General features: G+C 41.7%; 1 protein-coding gene across 3 annotated transcripts in view; it reads left to right on the top strand.

The window, feature by feature from the left end:
* Positions 1 to 20,839, top strand: part of HSPBAP1 (HSPB1 associated protein 1) — a 51,878-nt gene that overhangs the window by 22,787 nt on the left and 8,252 nt on the right. For 2 of the 3 annotated variants that reach the window (XM_077320476.1, XM_077320473.1), the window contains exons 4-6: positions 7,717 to 7,853; positions 11,080 to 11,251; positions 17,053 to 17,136. In XM_077320476.1, the coding sequence (XP_077176591.1) occupies positions 7,717 to 7,853; positions 11,080 to 11,251; positions 17,053 to 17,136 (393 nt within the window). The remainder of the gene's footprint in view (positions 1 to 7,716; positions 7,854 to 11,079; positions 11,252 to 17,052; positions 17,137 to 20,839) is intronic. The other variant, XM_077320475.1, reaches the window with a different exon arrangement.

A 20,839-nucleotide genomic window follows, 5' to 3' on the forward strand; every position in this document is an offset into this window, starting at 1 on the left:
CCAGAAGCGGCTCCAGAGTAGCCGCGTGCATAATCGGATACTCTGGGTTTTGCCGCCGTTGCGTTCCGTCCCGTGCATAAGCAGTTTGCTTCACTTCTTCCTCCTCCGCGTTCTCCATGCCGCCGTTTCAGCAGCCGTGCATAATAGGCCTTAGAGCTGCTTAATGGAGGGATATTATTCTGGTTCAGAATCTGATAGAATCTGTGTCTAGAGAAGACCTGTCTGTACCTTAGCTCAGCAGTAATTGCTCTGTATGGTTAATATTCTAAAGGCAACTTTTAATATTCCATTCCTCAAGGCATATGATCTGGGCCTGGGTTATAGTTAGATGAGAAATCTTTGATGGAATACCGATATAACTAATAAATATCCATTTAACCTCAAGGATCCAGAGAAATTCTTCAAACTGTAGACATTATGTATTAACAAAGAACTACTGCAACCATCTGAACATTTCCCCCCCTGCTATAGGCTGAAGATGACACCTGTAGGGTATTAATGTTCCTTCACTATCACTGTTGCAATGTGTGTATCCAGGCCAAGATCTAGCTCTTAATTCTGCATTCTTTTATTCAAGAGCATCAGTAACTCTGGTAATTGCATATTTCACATAATAGTCCTCCATAGTAGACTGAGAGAATACTACAGCTAACTTCACAGCATGCCTAAACTATTACCAAAGAACACATAATTCACAGATATTCTGAGGATGAAAGTTAACTTGTCTGTGCTATGGGAAAGCATTCAAGTGTCAGAACAAGACCCCACAAGATTTCTTAATTTTGCCGTACATGCCAAACAGGCTTACATTTATTGATTTTCTTTTCTTGTAGATTCCCATGATTCTGTGCTGTTTTTAGATTTTATTTGGATTTCTTTCCTAAGGTGATTTGAAGGGTAAAAGGATACTAGTTATGGTTTTTTTATTTATAGTGATTAATAGAGCCATTTAGAAGTTGTTTGAAATTTAGATTGTGCTGTTTATCATTTACAGTTGTGTGGCTTAAGGTAATGATTCCATTATTTTAACATATGAGCAGTATCTTACTTCTTACACATTTTTTGTTCGCTTGATATTGCATTACAGAATTTCGGGATATAAATCAGAGGCATGATATATGCACGAAGCTTAAATAGAAACGAGACCTTTTAAATTGACATATGGTTATATTAGCTCTATTGTAAGCAGCAAGCAAAATAAATGTAATTCACAAGTAATGTGCCATCTGTTATGGTTGGGATACTTTGAAGCTGCTTCTCTTTCAGCTTCGTGTTTTTTATGTAAAGAAGTACCCATTGTGCCAGGATTTCAGCACTTGCCAATTTCTTTTCAGTTCATTGGTTAAAAACTGTTTTGCCCATAATCATATCTGGTATTTATTGAGGCAGCAGCATTTTCACAAAGCTCTTTTAAAATCTAATATTATGTTCTCTCCCTTTCTACTCAAGTTGACAGAATACAGAAACTACTTAGGTGTGAGATTAAAGTGCAGGGATGGTTATTACCCTTAACTTTATCACTGAAATAGTTATATTGGATTTTAGATTTTATGTCTTATGGAAAGCTAGAACAACTTTTCCTTTGTGGGTTCTTGAAGCCTCTGATAAATGTTTCCATTAGGCTATTGTATTCCTTTCTATAAATCAAGTCATCTTAGTATCACCTTATTCACTTGGAAGTTTATCATTCACCTTAATGATGTTAAATCTTAGAAAAAGATATGCTACCTATAGAATATTTGTAGGTAATCATGTTGATCCAAAGGGAAGCCCCCTGAAACTAAATGCCTCTCACCAAGATAATGTAGAACAGTGTACAGGCTTTTGAACTCTCCGGAAGTCTTCATCAGCTGAATGTATAAAAATTAGGGGGCGTGTTCAGGTCCTGATCTTAAACTTTGTTGTCTGCACCCAATGTGCAACTTGAATTGATGATCTTTAGAACTATTTTTAGGTTGTACCCTTAGCCTTCTGGGAAGAAAGAAAAAATGGCAGCTCCCAAATGAAAATATAAATATCAGTAGTTGATCAAATGTCTCTATAACATCAAATGAAACAAGTATGTTCCTTAAAAGACCAAAAGTGAAGGTAAAATATGATAGGTCTTAGCTTAGCAAAACTGAGACCAATTCCACACAAGGAATCTAGCCCTGGACAGCCTCTGGTTGCTGGCAGGTTTCAGTGCTTATTCCACATGATGTTATCAGCACCGCTAGGCTTTCCGGGAGCTAGCTTGAGTTTTAGCCAGATTTGCCTCGAGATGAGGGAAATCGCCAAAACTGGATTTGCCACATTATATCACTTCACATCAGGGAGAAACCAGGGGCAAGCTTGTGAGGAGGGAGAAGCAAGCAACAGTCTCTGCAGAGTTTTGACCACCCTCACACCCGCCCTCCCCTCTCCATTTCCTACTCTGAGAATTTTTTGTAATGGTACAGTCCACATTGCTACGGGACCACAAAGGTACTTTGCAGAAGTTAAAATAAAATTATCCCTAAATTGTCCACGTCCTTTTTGGGATCGGGCAGGCAAAACACAGCTTTTTGCTCACCTTGCTTTGTAAAGCACAGTGACTATTATGGACTCTTTCTCTATTATTATGATTAGCCACTGATCCATGTGGTAAAATCCTTCTGCATGATATCTAAGTCTAAGATACCATTGATCAGTGTAATAGTGGGTGTGCAGGATTGGAAAGTATACACCATTGTTTTCCCCAATAGAGACCTAGGGAGGAAACTCTGTCCATGTATTTTTTTCCCTTAGGAGATAACTGGGTGTAGTTCAATTAATCAATCAAACTTTATTACAGTCATTCAGACCAAGTTATATGAAGTTGATACATAAGAGACCAAAAGAATATGGTGTGGTTCTATTCTGGCAGGATAATATTTGTTCATATTATTAGGAGGACCTTTTAAAAATTATTTTCAAAAATATTTACCACCAGCCTAACTATCCTGTTGAATATATTGGTAATTGATCTACTGTCCTTTTGGACAAATTGTGGCCATTGTTTTGGGTGATTTGGCATTGAACCAACCATCCATTAGATTAATTATATTAGCCAGGATAGCACTGAAAGAAATGAAAAGTGTCAGGTATGCAAGAACTAATAGATATGTAAATTAAGCACATAAACCCAACCTAAACAAATTGGAAGTGCTTCTATAAATCTGAGGCACAGCAAAAGCTGACAGTTCAAGCAGTTCCATCTCAAGCAGGCACCAGGTTGGTTCCAATAATTTAGAATTATGACTCCCTACAATGTAGAGAAGATTTACACATTGTGCATTCTGTGCATACGATTAAAATTTCTTCGGAAAAATTAAGGTATGCTCTCCCCGCTCCCGGTTGGCCTACTAAATTCAAATGGACCTCAGTAACCACAGTGGATAGCTGTTTAACTATTTGAATGAGTGTTTCTCCAAAAGCATATGGACAAACAAACAAACAAAAAAAAACAGTTCTCACATTTTGACTTTCATGACACGATGCTATTTATTTATTTATTGTATTTATATACCGCCCTCCCCTGAGGCTCAGGTGAAAGGAGACTGTATTGCCTAGGTATATAGTTGATGGCCGCAACCAACTATTGAAACATCCTCTGCAAGAAATACTACTTTATCTAATTTATTATATGTCTTTAGAATCCAGTAGCAACCAACGTCCTATGTAGTCCTCTAATGAAAACAGTCCTTTTTATATGGAAGACAATGAAAAAGAAATTCAGGCTGTAAATTGCAGTGGTGAATATGCAACCATATAAGGCTGCTGCTCTCAGGATAAGAAACGAGCATATCTGATTTTTTGATAAGAATCATGAGCAAGGTAAAAAAAAAAATTCTCACCGTGGGATGCCACAGCTGCTTGTGTAGAATTTATTCTAAATTAGTGACTGATTAAAATGATAGGAAGTAGAACATTAGGATTTGAAAGGATGATGCTCACAATGGGGGAAGTAACGCAGGGGGACCTTCATCAAAAACTTTTCTTAGGGCAAGACTCGTTTAAATTAATCGCATCTGATCTAAGATATAGAGGAGTAGTTTGTGGATGATATGGCATTTAATTATTTATGTAAATCATTTTAAATCCATCATTTAGAGTAGAGAACAATGAAAATTTAATATCATCAGTATAAATAAACCAATAGACCAGTTGCTGGTTGCTCAACTGTAACGTAGTCCTTAACAGAGTTATGCCATTCTAAATCTATTGAAGTGAATGGATGAAAGCAGGCATTTGCAAGGGGGGGGAAATCAATATTTTTCGAGTTTGGGTATATTGGACCCCCTAAAACAGCGGTCCCCAACCTTTTGATGGTCAGGGACCGCCTCCAGGAGTGGGGAAGAGCTGGTGGCCCAGGCACCGCGCATGCGCGTGAGCGCCCTGGTGGTGAAAACGTGCATGAGTGGAGCTGCCGTGCACGTTTTCACCACCAAGGGCGCTAACGCGCATGCACATCAGCTCTGCACATGCGCGTTTGTGTCCGCTGCGGCTGTGCCTTGTGTGCCAGCGGCTGCGCCTGCCTCTTCCCCCCCCCCCCATAGCAGCAAGAAGCTAGCCGGGCCGCGAGCAAAGCGGCCGATTTGGCAGCCGCTTCGCTCGCGGCCTGGTGAGTTTCTCGTTGCGGGGGGGAGAGGCAGGCATGGCTGCCACCGGCCCACTGCCAAGGCCTTTGCGGACCGCAGCCGGGGGTTGACAACTCCCCGCCCTAAAATACTGATATTTGTTGATTTTGCTGAATATCAATACCAATTGGTATTCTGAATGCTGAATATTTTCAGCTCTATTATATCCAATGGGGCCATTAAAGCCAAGGGAGAATTTAGCCTGAGTCTGTTCAGTAGTCTGGGTGGCAGAGGGTGAGGTAGAGGCACCAAGCTTGCAACATAGCTGCTGGAACCTTTCCTCAAAACAACCCCCAAGTTTCCAAAAGATTGTACCAGGGTGTACAATATTATGGGTCACACCTGAGAATCCCACAAGGCTTTTGGGATTTTTTTTTAAGGCAGCAAGGGCACTAGAAACCCAGCAAGTGCAGTGTTGGCAGGCAGTTTTGCTAGCCCACCTGAACCAAGGCTGGCCCAATACACAGAAGCCCTGTCATAGTTTGTTTTCTTCCCAAGCCAGGAGCAAATACAGAGAAAGCTACACCATTTCCTCAGGGAAGGCCTCCAAATCTGAGATGGAGGGGATCGTGTCTATCCTGATCCTCCTCTCTCGGCAGGAGTGCACCAGCCATCACTGTCTTAGTGGAGAAGTAGCCTTGGCCTATGTGCTGCTGCTGCCTGTCATCATAGGTTCTCCCTATCCCACCTCCCACCCCTCCAAAAAAGAAGCTGTATTATTTATGGTGCTCTTGCACGTTCTCCTGGTTTCACACAAGTCTCAACATCCTACTTTACCCATTTCGTCTCCATCAAGATGAAGTACTGTTTTTGCGCTGCCATATTGATTACAGCATGCAGTTTTGGTGTGTGGTAACTGGTGATTGAACTGAGTGGCTTTCAGCACATACCCCTTCAGCATCATCCTCTGCTGCAGCTGCACTCCTACTAGGGTTCTGTAGAGGTATTTTGGTACAGGTAGATTCAGAATGGGGCACCTTTGTGCCAATTCAATAGGCTAGTGACCCTGCTACTTCTTAAGTTTGGGAAGAGCATTTCACTCCAACCCTCCCAGCACAGACTGAGAAAGAATACAGGCACAAATATGTACTCACTTCAGTCACCCTCAAAGTTCGGGAAGCCAAACAGTAGCAAGGTGAACCTTAGGAAGAACAGCTACTTAACTCTCCAGGGAAGCAGGTGTGAGTGATGCGCGCAGATAACATCACCTGCATGGAAAAAAAAGTCCACTCACTCTGCATGCTTGTCAGAGGGCATGAGAGGTCCAGCCTTGGCAAAGAGGTCCAGCCAAACCGCCTTGTTTGTGGCCCAGTAGTTCAGTGAACAGATGGTTTGCAGCTCATAGAGCTCTGCAAGATAAGCCCACACAATTGTAGCTGTCCTGTCTCACAAGTCTGCCACTCTGAGAGAGGCCAAAGATCTTTCCAAGACTGCAGTCACACAGGTCTTTGCAGTGGAGGCCATGAGGGAGGCACTGCTTATTGGGGGAGGTGGGCGATGAACAGCAGCAGAGCTGTTTTAATCCCTGTCTTCCTCAGTTTATGGCAATGTGCCCCTCTTGACTTGCCTGCACTCAACTTATTGGGAGAGCTCCTCTCTTCAGCAAATGAGCTAGTTAGCGTGTTCAGTGATCTTACCCTTGGTGTGCAGGTCACACATGGTCACCAACATATAGACCTACTGTGTGAGAGGCTAAAAGCAGGCCTCAAGTTCAACTTGCAGCCCTCTCACTAGTCCACACAGTCCTGAAACCAAGTCTGCATATCCTGCAGCTGATTCCAGAAAGGAGGCCAAGTCCCCATGAGCTTTGTAGATCACACAGGACTTAAGAACTTCCACAATTTGAGAGATGGTTAACCACTCCTTATAGGTGAGCCAGCTCTTAGCCTGAATGCCCCCAGTTTCAGAGATCAGGGCAATCAGGGCTCTCTTCTGCTCCACCAAGTGCTCGAACAGGTGGAGGTGGGATTCAGGTGCAGGTGGAGTTCAAGTGAGTGCAAACATCACTGAACAAGTGATGTTCTAGCATGCCTGTCAGTGTTTGCTTCTTGCCCAGCAGATAGGTGTCCCCTGTAGTGTGAGAGAAGTGACCCATGATGTGCCAGCATTTCTGAAGGAGATGCCTGAACTCACAGGTTTCAGCATCTAATGCATCCTTAACCACAAGGCAGAGAAGGTGGGCTATGCAGGGAATGCACACAAGATCCAATTCCTTTGTTACTGACTTCATGTTTGTGCCACCATTAGCCACCATGAAGTCTATGGTGATGTCCCTTCCTACCCAGGTTCTAACTTTCTCTTGCTAGTGACTTTAATGTTGTCTGCCATGTGCGGCACGTCAAATGACTTGATGTGGAACAGAGCCAGCCCGACAGCCCCTACCCTGCCTAGTACTATTTTCCTAATCTAGAATGTCACCTGTTTGCCACCAGTGCAGTTAATGACAGATAAGCATTCGTGCCTGACACATAATTCAGATTTTGGACATGAATTGCTCAATTCTCCCACAAGTGCAGGTCAACTGTCCCTTCACATAGTCCCTGGCAGCCCTGTACAATGAGGTCACATGATCCTGCTCATTGTGGTCCAAGCAGAGGTGTGCATCATGGATAGACATCCTGGAGCAACATACTAAAACAAGAGGATTCTCCTATGGATGCCCATCTACAGTGTTTAACTTGCCAACCTTGTCAATAGTTTGGGGGAGAGAGTGTTTAAGTGATCCAACATCATCCAGTGAGTTTCATAACAGTATGAGGATTTGAACCTTCTCAGTCTATTATGCTAACTATTAAGTCTCAGCCTCTACCCACCTTCCACCACATTCTAAAAAAAAAAAACCCTAGCCTTCAAGATAAAGAGCTGTAATACAAGATAGGGAGCAGGTGGGGCACTGGTTTATAACTGCCTAAGCAACCAGTTTAATTATGTGGTTAAATGCCGATAGATAAATAAATGGAAGGAAGGAAGGAAGGAAGGAAAAAGCAGAGAAGGGGAGAGAATATGATAGATTAGCTGTGACCTGATTAATAAGGTGCTCAAAATGTGATCAATTCACCTTTTGGTTTCCTTCCAACAGGATGTGAGATGGTCTGACTTTGGATTTCCTGGAAGAGACGGAAAGGACAGTACTCTGTGGGTCGGCACATTGGGAGCGAACACCCCTTGTCATTTGGATTCTTATGGGTGCAACTTAGTACTGCAAGTGCAAGGAAGGTAATTTGCAGTTGCCATTTCTACAACCAAACTTGACTTATTCCCTGAGCATTTAAAAAAAATGGTTAGCTTGATGCTTTAATTTTATCATCCTTTTAGAGATCCAGGGGAGCCGGGTTCTTTCTTAAGAAACAACAATGTTTTCAAATGAGAGTGGAGACATACAAGAGATGATGGCAATGTCAGTTCACCTTCAGTCACCTCCTTGCAGCAAATGTAAATTAGTTTTCAGGCCTCAGCTATGTAAGGAATCTTTCCAAAAAAATTGTACTTGTGTGTAGTGGTTAGGAGTGTGGACTTCTAATCTGGCGAGCCGGGTTTGATTCTCCACTCCTCCTCCACATGCAACCAGCTGGATGACCTTGGGCTTGCCTCAGCACTGATAAAGCTGTTCTGACCGAGCAGGAATATCAGGGCTCTCTCAGCCTCACCCACCTCACAGGGTGTCTGTTGTGGGAGAGGAAAGGGAAGGTGACTGTAAGCTGCTTTGAGCCTCCTTCGGGTAGAGAAAAGAAGCATATAAGAACCAACTACTTCCTCTACTACCTTCTCTCCAAATGCATCTAACCAACCCAGGGGATACCCAGTTGGTTGGGATTGGCCTTTAGCTTGAAGTATTTGAGGAATAGTGATAGCTGTTTTAATAAAAGCAAACATGGGATTCCTCTTGGTCTTACCATTGATATGCTGCTATTGAAAGTGATTTCCATTTTGTCAAGCCTGTAAAATGTAAATTCACTATTCTTGAAAGAGTTGGTTACCTACGGTGTAAAATTTGAACTTAATGGTATTGGGGTCCTTCTGTTACAGCTGAAAACAGCTCTCCTCCTAAAACTGTGTAACCAGCTGAATAAGAAGGTTCTGCTCGCCTTCATCTTCTGAATGGTAGTTCTTCCACCTCTTGTCTCTCATCTGGGAGGAGGCCAAGTGTAACGTGCTTTTTCCTACCTCCTCGGGCCACTTGAAGTGCTTTACTGACCAGTATCTCATAGAGAGTCATTAGAGAAGAAAATTAAATAAAAGCAGAGAACTATGAAAAAAATACGGCTATAGCATGAGAGCCAGGCAGCACAAATAGCTTTCAACTTGCTTTGGAAAGGTATATATTTTTTTTCACTCTCTGAGAACTTAGGACATCACTCCTTTGTTTTGTTATGCAGTGCTTAAAAGAATTATTAAAATGTAAGAGTACATAATCGGAGCTGCTGGTATACAGAGCAAATTAACATGTACATTTCACAAATTGAAAACAAATGAAGAATGTACACAGTTATCCCTCTCTTACCCATTCACCTGTAACAGCTTAGGGGTTTTTAAAGGAAACCAGTTATTGCCAGTTTTCGCAATCTAAAATATTCTTAGAATTTTGAATTGCTGTTAGTTTGACTGTTGATCATTCCCACATCTTTAAGAACCAAAGTCAGTTGTTGCCAAAAATGTCCAAATGCCATCCTCACAGAGGTCAGAACATGTAGCAGTACCTCTCGGGGACCAGTAGTTATGATATCAACACAATATAAGAGAGAAATTTCAGGTTTCAGAGTAAGGACCAATCCCTGTATCTTGAAAATTGCCTTTTGTTACAGGCACAATTATTCAACTTTATTATGCGGTCCAAGGACAGTGGGGTGGTTCGCCTGGGATTGCAACCCATAGCCCACTTTGCTTTTAGGGATGCCCCCTCAGTGGCAGTGGAGAGGGAATGACCAGGATGCTGTTTATTTCTGGGCATTTACAAGGGATGGCTACTGCTTCATTGTGAGTTCTTTATGGTGTTTTGGTTGCATGGTTGCAATTGTATATGGTTCAAAGCACATGCAGTAGCAGTTTAATTGCATCACTCTCATGATAGCCAGAAATTGTCTTGGATGAGACTGACCTCACACAGAGCCAGTGTTGGCCTATTCTGATATGCAAGCTTTTTCTGGCCTAGGCCCTCTTCCTTACAGTGAACTAGAAACAAAGATGGAAGTTTGCAGCCACATTCCTCCTTTCACAGCAGTGATATACTTGGGGTCTAATACAGCCTTGTGCACTGCTTTCACAGTGGCCCTCCTCCCCTGGTAGTTGCCTCAACCAGGCCCCCATGCCCCCTAACCGCTTGGTGTGTGGCGTCCTTGTGCATCTGGGGGGCCCCATTGCTGCCATGTTCAGGAGGGAGAGACTCTGTGTTCAGTGCATCTCAGTGCCACCATGGTTGGCCCAGGTTAAGTATGGGGATAGGGGACTGGGAGCCTTGCTTACCAGTTCACACATGACTGCCCCCTGGGATCCTGGTGGAGAGCCTGGTATACCTGCATGGCCTGGAGCAGGGGTAGTCAAACTGCGGCCCTCCAGATGTCCATGGACTACAATTCCCAGGAGCCCCTGCCAGCAAATGCTGGCAGGGGCTCATGGGAATTGTAGTCCATGGACATCTGGAGGGCCGCAGTTTGACTACCCCTGGCCTGGAGTCTGGTAGAAGTTAGCCACAAAATATGGACTTCGTTCTCCTTGTGATGTGTTCCTCCCAGGGGCTCAACCAGTGGTGTTAGGTTCTCTGTCTGTGTTGTGTCTGCAGCTGGATGCATGTGTGCTCGCTATAAATCTGCATGGCAGGGAACCATCAAACAGCATCCAGTGCTGTGCACCCTACCTCTGGAACCCTGGAAGTATTGGTAGGTTGGAGGGGCCATGATTGCTTCCCAAGGAGAGGGGTGGCTGGAGCAGAGGAGGCTGCATGTGATCAGTGAATGGCTATGAGGCCACTTTTGCCAGTGCAAATTTGCGCTGCTGGAGGAAAGTGTTCCCACATTGAAAACACGTTTTTTAAAATATAATATTTTAATTGAAAGTTTTGAATACATAAAAGAAAAAAACAGACTGTTTGAAAAAATAGAGTTTATGGTGGCACAAGGCAGCTCTCCTGCACTGCTGGGACTCTGCGCAGCAGCCCTAGCAAGCACCTTTTGCCAGCACGAACTGCCCTTATGCCAGAGTAACTTCAGAAAGCAGAGGCAGTGACTAAGCGGCTGCACTTTGTTTTACCTGCTGTGTCTTTCCCCAGCTGTATCCTGGCAGATCTCATCATGACTCATAGAGGGTTTCTTTTTTTTTATTTTAATCTGAAGAGGATTTTAGCCATTTGTGACTCAGAGTACATAATTGCTACCTGTTTTCCTACTTGTTATTTTCAATTGCTCAGTCTCAATGTCAGGAAATAAACGGGCTGAATGTCTTCTTGCAGGAAAAGGTGGCATCTGTACCCACCTGAGGATTCCGATTTCCTTTATCCTACCAGAATTCCTTATGAAGAATCCAGCGTGTTCAGCAAAGTCAATGTAGTCAATCCTGATCTGAAACGCTTTCCACAGTTTGAGAAAGCACAAAGCCATGTGGTTACACTTAATCCTGGCCAGGTAATTTCAGAAGTAGTCCTTTCCTTCAGCTTGGAACTTCCATGATGCGGAGAGAGGAGAAATATCAATTTAAAAAGTGGGGGTAGGGGTAGGAGAAGCTGTGTTGACGTCTCTATGTTCTGCTTAACGCAGTTCTCTGGGTCTGAAGCCCTTCTAATTCATGTTGTATCGCTTACAGCAGATAACTGTAAATGATGAGAGGAGCATCGTAACAACCTGCCTTGCTTCTTACACATTAATATACAAGGATCTCCAGAACATGCTGGAATAGTAGTGCTAGCCATCTGAGCGTAGTAAGTTATACAATGTGCACTTGATGAATAAGTGTGCAGAGCCAGCAAATTGATCTTATTTATGCTTTCATGGTGATGAATTACCTTCCATAATGGAAACATTTGCACAGCTAGCTACATCGCTAGTATTTACAATGTGCATTAGTATTTCAATAGAGGATATCAAAGTCTTGTAAGAAGAGCATACAGAACTTGATTTAATCATATTTTACTGGGGAGAGGGGGAGAGTAATCAACTAGCAGCTTCTTCAAAGGTCTCACATTTTGCTTGGACATCATAATGCATGGACATCCATTCCACCAACACACTTCCTTCCAAGTGAATTCAAATGTAATTTTTCCTTACTGCAACTAATTACTTCCTTGTTTTAAATATAGCTTATATTACAAAATGGACTGTTTCTTCTCAGATTTAAGGGACTTTTAAAGCTGTTGCAATTATGCTGCATTATACAGCCTATTAATATTCTATACTGCATGGCAGTTGTCTTCCGACTGCCAAAAATCAAATGAATTGACTTCATAGTTTTTTCCCTCTTAGCAGGATGTGGCTTTTAATTTTTAAAGGGGTAATAATAATAATTATATAATAGGACAGTCTCTTGAGTTCAGCTTTCCACTGAGTTTGGGAATTCAGTACAGGCACTTCATTTCATTAATTAGGAATGATAATGAGCTAACACACTCACCCTTTTTAATTAAGCTTAAACCAACAGAACTCTAATTTTAAGAATAAAAACGGCCCACTAACACTTTTAGCAGTGCCCCAAAACAGATGATGATATAGATTTTGATCTTTCAGAGCACCCACGTGAAGCCAAACTGCATGTTCAGAATTCCTCTTAAGACTGTAACTTTTCAGAACACAGGTGGAGGGAATACTCTGGGGGGAATTTCCACATGAAAAACCACTGCCCACAGAGAGGTAGCTGGAATGTGGAAAAGGTTCTAACCTAGCCTCCCATCTGACATGCTAATTCTCTGCATAGTTAATTTGAGAAGAGCATTTAGTCATGTGACCCCACGCTTCCTGCCCATCTTTAAAAGTGCTCTGTTCTCAGGAGGACTATATTGAGTGATTCTTCTGACTAGAGAATGCTAAGAAAGTGCTCCCATGAATGCTAAGCTCCTTGAGGACAGGTCCCATTTGTCTCTGCTTTATGCAAGAGTAATGCCTACTGGCTGAATTGGAGCCTGTTTAGTATTGGGAAGGATGTGGTGAAGCAATTTGAAGAGAATCCTTTAGATAGCAAGGGAAGGCACCTCTTTAATAGACATTGTTCTAACTGAAAGCAAAGATTGAGCATGTATTGCAAATACAATTACTTGAGGATTTGCAGTCAGCTTCACTCACAGGTAATTTATAGTAATCTCCATTTCTTGCTCAGCCAAAAACCACATGCCTTGGATTAAGACATTGTAATAACGGAGAATTGAAAAATAAAGATAAAGGTGTGTTTTGTTATTCAGGAAAGGAGCTGCCTGCTGGCTGGATGCTGGCTTTGAATATTAAAAGAAACTTAATGTGCCTAATGCCATCTTCTGGCCAATGTGTCTCATTCCACCACTTGCGGTTACATTAAAGACATTTGGGATAACTGTTTCAAGATATATTGTAATTACTTTTTAATGCAACTTTAGTCTTTTGTTCTTAACCCTGGACACATGGCACAAGACAGTGCATTGCATATTGTTCATTGTGAAAAATTTATCTAGTTGTAGGCAGCATTTTTGAAGAGGTTTAATGTAGTACCCTCAAACTGGAACCTGCAGTTAAACATTCAAAATGTCTTGCTATCAGTGATGGATAAGTTACTGTGGAATCAGTTCTGTCTAGCGCTTGCACCTGCAAGCAATAATTTGAGCCTATGGTTTTGGGAGTATAATTGCATGTTCAAAATGACAGCAAATTGAGAGATGCAGTTCTGTCTCTCTGCTTTTAGCAAATCGGCTTCTGATAGTCACCTGACTGACTTAAAAAGAATACAGAATCAGTATAGACAGATCTGCCATTTCTCATCTACCCAAGTCTGTTTATTTCCTCTAATTTATCCTATTTGTATATATTCCATGTGTTGTAATGGTTAGAACATTGGACTAAGGCTGGGGAAACCCAACTTCAAATCCTTAGTGATAAAACCTCCCAGAAAGACTAGTTTGTATCAAATAATGAACTATTGTCTGGGCACCAGCACCCAGGAACAGAGGCCAGGCAAGGAGAGCCAGGGGTCAACTTCCCAAGTGGAGGAAGGAATGCGAGGTGACAACCCCTAAGAACACAGCACCTACTACAAGGAGGAAGAGGCAGGACTCTGAACCTATGATAACACTGGGTATCCTCCTGGCAGGGCCCCCACATATCAGAAAGATGCTGTTGCTGAACAGCTGTTATCATGGACAGAACCAAACCTGGGAGACTTTGGTCACATCATGAAAAGACAAACATGACTGGAAAAGACAATAATGCTAGGAAAAGAGGAAAGCAGCAAGAAAAAAGGAAGTGCCACTTCGCTTGGCGGGTTCTAATCTCTTAGAGGTCCCTGGCCGTAGAGAAATACGCTTGGCCCCGACCTGGTGGAATGAGCTCCTGGGAGAGTTGAGGGTCCTGCTTGCAAAACGGAGCTCTTCTACCAGGACTTTGGTTAAGGCCAGGACTAAGATCTAAGGGCCCTCCTCAGGCTGTGCTTTAACATCAAGCAACCCACATGGTGGATGACTGTGAGAGAGGGAGAGATTTAGCAGTCTGTCTTAATTTTGTTTTATGTCTGGTTTTATGGGTTTTATATCTGATGCAACCCATCTCGAGTCTATGAAGAGAGGTGAGCTAAAAATGTAATAAACAAATGAATAAAATAAAAATAAAACATGAGCTGGATTGGCTCAGTCAAGGAAACTTAGGCCTTCAGTTTGCAAGACCTGAGCAAGGCTCTTAATAATAGGACATTTTGGAGCCATTAATTCATAGAGTGTCTATAAATTGGAAGCAACTTGGTGGCGCTTGACATACAAACATAAAAGTGCTTAAAATAGAGCGAACTGTAGCTTTAACGTAGTGTTCATCTTGACTGAATATTGATTTATATCCATGTAGGGAAATATATATAGGAAGCAGGATATCAAACTTCATAGAAAACACCATTAAAATTTTACATTATATAGATCTGGCAGGAATCACATACATTGCTCAAGGATATTTCCTGAAAAATCCCTATAGATTTTTAGCATCCTTGCAATCTCTTCCATATGTTAACTTCCATGGAAATAATCCCAAACAAACTCTTCCTAGGAAAACATTAAGTTGAAAACAGCTCTTTATTAATGGATGGGAAGGGATTCCTGCATTAGAAAAACTACTGAACACAAGTGATGAACACAGCAGGATAGATTTATTTATTTTGCTAAAGGTTTATTTTGCTACTTTAGGCTATCTGGGTTTTTTTTTAAGGATTTCTAATCCTTTCTTCTGTCTGAAATAATTCTCTTATGTTCAGTCATCCTCCTTCAGATAAGAAGATTTTGTCTGCAAAGCAAGCAACAATTGTTCATTTCTATACTATTGGCCACAGAAGGCTGTGGGCATTTTGTTAGGCTTGAGATAATTCTGCTGAAGAAATAGATAAACCAAGTGAAAGTCAAGTATCCAAAATTCTAGTCCAAACGAACATTGAACATAACTTTGTAAATTATATTTTTGGGAAGAGTTTGTTTTCAAAGGCCAAATAATGCTCAGATTATTTTATTTAAAACGTTTCCTTCTACTCTTGAAGGTTGCAGTGCAGCTTTATGTACTGTGATAAAGCAATCTATAATCTGAGAGATCAAATCATGCCTTAATTTTGCTGCTGTGACTAATCATGACAGTGCTTAATAGATATTCTGCAAATGTTTGAAGACTTGTAAATTACTTCCTAGTTCTTAGGTGAAAACAATACTGGCAGTACATATTTTTTCATGAAATAATATCAAGGTTTCTAAATAATTGTACTATCAAAAGAGGGGCTGACTGATGTTTGATGATAGGATAGACGACAATGAAATGTTATGGTCACTTGGCCTTTCCATGACTCCATCTTTCTCACACGTTGGGCTTTTACCAGCACTTCCATTCAGATAATATTATCAAAGAGGAGGAGCAAGATTTTAGGAAAGGAGAGTATACTGTTCAGTAAATCTTGGTTTATCTTAAAATAGCAACCCAAAAAAGGGTGAGTCAATTAGAAAAAAACTGTTGAAAAACAAGTTCCAGGCATTATTGCTAATCTGAATGAACAATATTAGGGCAGGCATTGGAGTAAGGAATCAGGCCTACAACAGCAGGTGGTATAAGGGATGGATTAGATATAATCAATCTATAGAAGAAAGACAGGATAATATGGTGGTCAGAAATTGTACAGGTTGCAAGAAAGGGAAGGGGAAATGACTGCATATAACATCCTTTGTTGCTTGAAGCAACATAGGTTTCAAGCATAGTTATTTATATGATTGAACAGAAGTTGTCTGGGCATTCCTTATCAGAAGCTACACTAATTCTTCTTCAGTGAGGCTTGTTTTTCTGTTCACTTAATACTAGCTAATTCTACCAACTTATTGATGATTGGTGCAAATAATTAAGACAGCTTGGTGTAGTAGGAGTGTGGACTTCTATCTGGTGAGCCAGGTTTGATTCCGCGCTCCCCCACAGGCAGCCAGCTGGGTGACCTTGGGCTTGCCTTGGCACTGATAAAGCTGTTTTGATGGAGCAGCAATATCAGGGCTCTCTCAGCCCCACCTCCCTCACAGGGTGTCTGTTGTGGGGAGAGGAAAGGGGAGGTGCCTGTAAGCTGCTTTGAGCCTCCTTTGGGTAGAGAAAAGCGGCATATAAGAATCGTCTTCTTCTATTTGATTAGTTTTTGTAAAAAAAGATGCAGGTCTGAGATTAAATTGCTTTCACAAACATTCAAATTTCTCTTTTGATGGGATACAACTAAAAAGTTCTCACTGATCTCTGATGTCTGTTGTGGGGAGAGGAAAGGGAAGGCAATTGTAAGCCTCTTTGAGACTCCTTTGGGTAAAGAAAAGTGGCATATAAGAACCTCCTGCTTCTGCTTCTCAGCAAGAGATTGACACCTGCCCTATTTGTTTGTATCTCATTAGCCTTAATTTTGCCAAGATTAAATAAATGTGATGGAGAATCTCCTTACCACTGTCCTATGATATCTTCCACATGGTCTCTTTCACGGTGGACTGGCTGGAAAACCATTAAAAGTCATATGGGAATGGGAAGGTTGCATTTTAAGCCTAGTAATGAAAGGCAGGATAATCTAAATTGATCCTGGTTAGACAGATTAAACATGTTGTACAACAGGAAGCAAAATACAGAAAGAGGTCTATTGTAGAAGTATAGTAGAACCACAGCATTAAATTGTGGCCTTTTAAAAATGTAGTGGAAATGTTATTTATAGTTACATAAAATATTTTTGGAGTGGAAAAACTGCTGTAACAATTGTAATTTCTCCACTTTCTTTTCAGGTCCTGTTTGTTCCCAGGCACTGGTGGCATTATGTGGAATCCATTGACCCCATCACTGTGAGCATAAACTCCTGGATTGAACTGGTAACTCTCAGCACTTCCCCTCATGAAATTATTGCTGTCCATCTATTAAAAGTGAAAGATACATCTCTCCTCATAGAGTAGCATTTCTCTGCACATGGTCTGTGATCAAGATCCAGGTAAATTACAAACCTGGGACTTTTTCCCTTCATTCACTGCTTGACTTGGGTTCTTTGATTCCCCCAGGACTGAAAGAGGACTCATGCATCATCAAATTCAATAAAGCTATTGTTGAGTTGCCTGGCTGCTGGCTGGGACTCTGTCCATCTTTGAATGAATGGCCATGGGGACACCTAACTAGCAGTTTGCTAAGCTCAAAGTACACATAAGCTTATTGATAAACAGATTAATGCTGAGATTTACTTCCTCTGAAACAGTATACACCAATTCAAATTTAATAGAGCTAGAAATTACTCTACAATTTGGTCCTTCTACAGTTAAAAAGCTGTGTATATTCAGCCATCTCGTGACATTTCCCACAGTGACTGCAATCTGTAAATTCTATGTGTGCAGACTGGAAGATGGAATTTGTAACCACCGGTATGGTGGATCACATTTAAATTTTCAGACTAGGACCTGAGAGAGCTGGGTTCAAATCTCCACTTAGCCATTAAGATTGGCCAAATCACATGGTGCCCATCCTAAGCACATCTACTCATCCTGCTGCTCTGTTCTGTTTAGAAAAGTTTTGCAGTGACAGTTTCTCAATAAAACTAACCCTCACCAAGTTGTTCTAAGAATAAATGCAAGAGGGAAGAACCACATACATCACCTTGAGCTTGTTGGAGAAAGAACAGAATAAAAAGGTAATAGGTCCTTGTTCTGCAGAAGAAAAGGAAGAGAAAATGAATTGGTATGTCCTTTTGAGCTTAACAAAATATAGAGGAAAACACCTATTTTGTCTTGTGTGATATCTTAGGTATAAATTGGAGTTAATACTGTTACACTTAAAAACTGAAACCATGATTCTTTTTTTTCACAGAATGTTTTCTTGTTGACCATCTTTCCCCCTCAGAGCATATTGTTACAGTTCTGCACACTTCCATTTCTTGATGGAATGCAGTATGCTAGACATAGGTTATGAAGCAATCTCCCCAAATTGGAAGCTTCATAAATAGCAAGGAAGATCAGAGCTCTTAAGCTTAATGTGTGGTGGTGTTTAACCTCAGGATTGCCTGTGTGTAATCTCTGCAGAGCAGGTGACAGTTGATTATACCCTATTATCCCTGGAGGTGACAGCAACATTACTTTTGAGATGTGGGGCTATCCATCTTGGGAAAACAGTGTGTGACACGGATGTTAAAATACGATATCAAGAACGTTTTCATTATTCATTGGAGCAGTTCTCCTGCTTCCAGCAATAACCAGCTGCCACCATGTTGATGTGAGCAGTGTGTGTCATGCCAGCCCCAGTCACCCTACCAATGTAATTAATTATTTTGTGGCGACCTTACAAAAAGAGGAGAAAGTTTTTAATTTGTTCTCAACATGCTCCCAGCCTTCCTTCCTAATTTTTGATGGATGTTGCTCATGGATTCTCTGAGGCGAAATGAACTTCCCAGGGTTTCAGCACCTTGAGATTGTAACAATTATCATACACTCAAGGTAAGCGAGCCTAAATGTGCCTGATTTAAAAAGGAAGCCATAAATAAACCAAAAGGTTGGCAGTCTTGTGAGGCTACATTATAATCATGTCCGAAGTCAAAGACTTTAGGGATGTGTGAAACTCTCAGGAGGAGTTCCACCTGAATGTCTCTGATCAGAGCCAATTTCTGAGGAATGCCCGTCTTTCTGCTTGCTTCTGATACAGACCCCAGATATTTCCCTGCAGTTATACTTCAATTCCAATCAGACTGAATAATGGCCATTTTAATCGAAAGAGTTGTAAGTACTATGCAGCCCTAAGGCTACAAAACCCAAGGTACACTGTGACTGACATCAAAATAAGCAACAGTAAGAATTACACTAGCTGTTCATGCCACTGTAGGGACTTCAGATAAATAAATGTGGATTTTGGTGGACTCTATTTGCAGTTCCAAAGGCCATTTTCTCATTATTTGGTTCTAAATTTTGGGTTCCATGTTGGAACAATCCTATGAATCCTGATATGTGACCAAGAATTTTATTTTGTTTCATGTTCCTAGGACTTCTGAGCACATCAGAGTTGTTGTTGTTGTTATGTGCGAAGTCGTGTCCGACCCATCGCGACCCCATGGACAATGATCCTCCAGGCCTTCCTGTCCTCTACCATTCCCCGGAGTCCATTTAAGTTTGCACCTACTGCTTCAGTGACTCCATCCATCCACCTCATTCTCTGTCGTCCCCTTCTTCTTTTGCCCTCGATCTCTCCCAGCATTAGGCTCTTCTCCAGGGAGTCCTTCCTTCTCATGAGGTGGCCAAAATATTTGAGTTTCATCTTCAGGATCTGGCCTTCTAAAGAGCAGTCAGGGCTGATCTCCTCTAGGACTGACTGGTTTGTTCGCCTTGCAGTCCAAGGGACTCGCAAGAGTCTTCTCCAGCACCAGAGTTCAAAAGCCTCAATTCTTTGACGCTCGGCCTTCCTTATGGTCCAACTTTCGCAGCCATACATTGCAACTGGGAAGACCATAGCCTTGACTAAACGCACTTTTGTTGGCAGGGTGATGTCTCTGCTTTTTAGGATGCTGTCTAGATTTGCCATAGCTTTCCTCCCCAGGAGCAAGCGTCTTTTAATTTCTTTGCTGCAGTCCCCATCTGCAGTGATCTTGGAGCCCAGGAAAATAAAATCTGTCACTATCTCCATTTCTTCCCCTTCTATTTGCCAGGAATTGAGAGGGCCGGATGCCATGATCTTTGTTTTCTTGATGTTGAGTTTCAAGCCAACTTTGGCACTCTCCTCCTTCACCCGCATCAACAGGCTCTTTAGTTCCTCTTCACTTTCTGCCATTAGAGTGGTATCATCTGCATATCTGAGGTTGTTGATATTTCTCCCTGCAATCTTGATCCCAATTTGTGACTCCTCTAATCCCGCATTTCTCATGATGTTCTCTGCATACAAGTTAAATAGGCAAGGCGACAGTATACAGCCTTGCCGAACTCCTTTCTCAATTTTGAACCAGTCAGTGATTCCATGTTCAGTTCTCACTGTTGCTTCTTGACCTGCATATAAATTTCTCAAGAGACAAATAAGATGCTCTGGTATTCCCATCTCTTTAAGAATTTGCCACAATTTGTTGTGCTCCACACAATCAAAGGCTTTAGCATAGTCAATGAAGCAGAAGTAGACGTTCTTCTGGTACTCCCTAGCTTTCTCCATGATCCAGCGTATGTTGGCAATTTGATCTCTAGTTCCTCTGCCTCTTCGAAATCCTGCCTGTACTTCTGGAAGTTCTCGGTCCACATATTGCTGGAGCCTAGCTTGTAGGATTTTGAGCATAACTTTGCTAGCATGAGAAATTAGTGCGATGGTGCGGTAGTTTGAACATTCTTTGGCATTGCCCTTCTTTGGGATTGGAATGTAAACTGACCTTTTCCAATTCTGTGGCCATTGTTGAGTTTTCCAAATTTGCTGGCATATTGAGTGTAGCACTTTTACTGCATCGTCCTTTAAGATTTTGAATAGTTCAACTGGAATGCTGTCACTACCACTAGCTTTATTGTTGCTCAGACTTCCTAAGGTCCATTTGACTTCACATTCCAGGATGTCTGGCTCCAGGTCAGTAACTAC

This window comes from Paroedura picta, chromosome 2 (assembly GCF_049243985.1).
Source record: "Paroedura picta isolate Pp20150507F chromosome 2, Ppicta_v3.0, whole genome shotgun sequence".
In the NCBI taxonomy this organism is placed as follows: Eukaryota; Metazoa; Chordata; class Lepidosauria; order Squamata; family Gekkonidae; genus Paroedura; species Paroedura picta.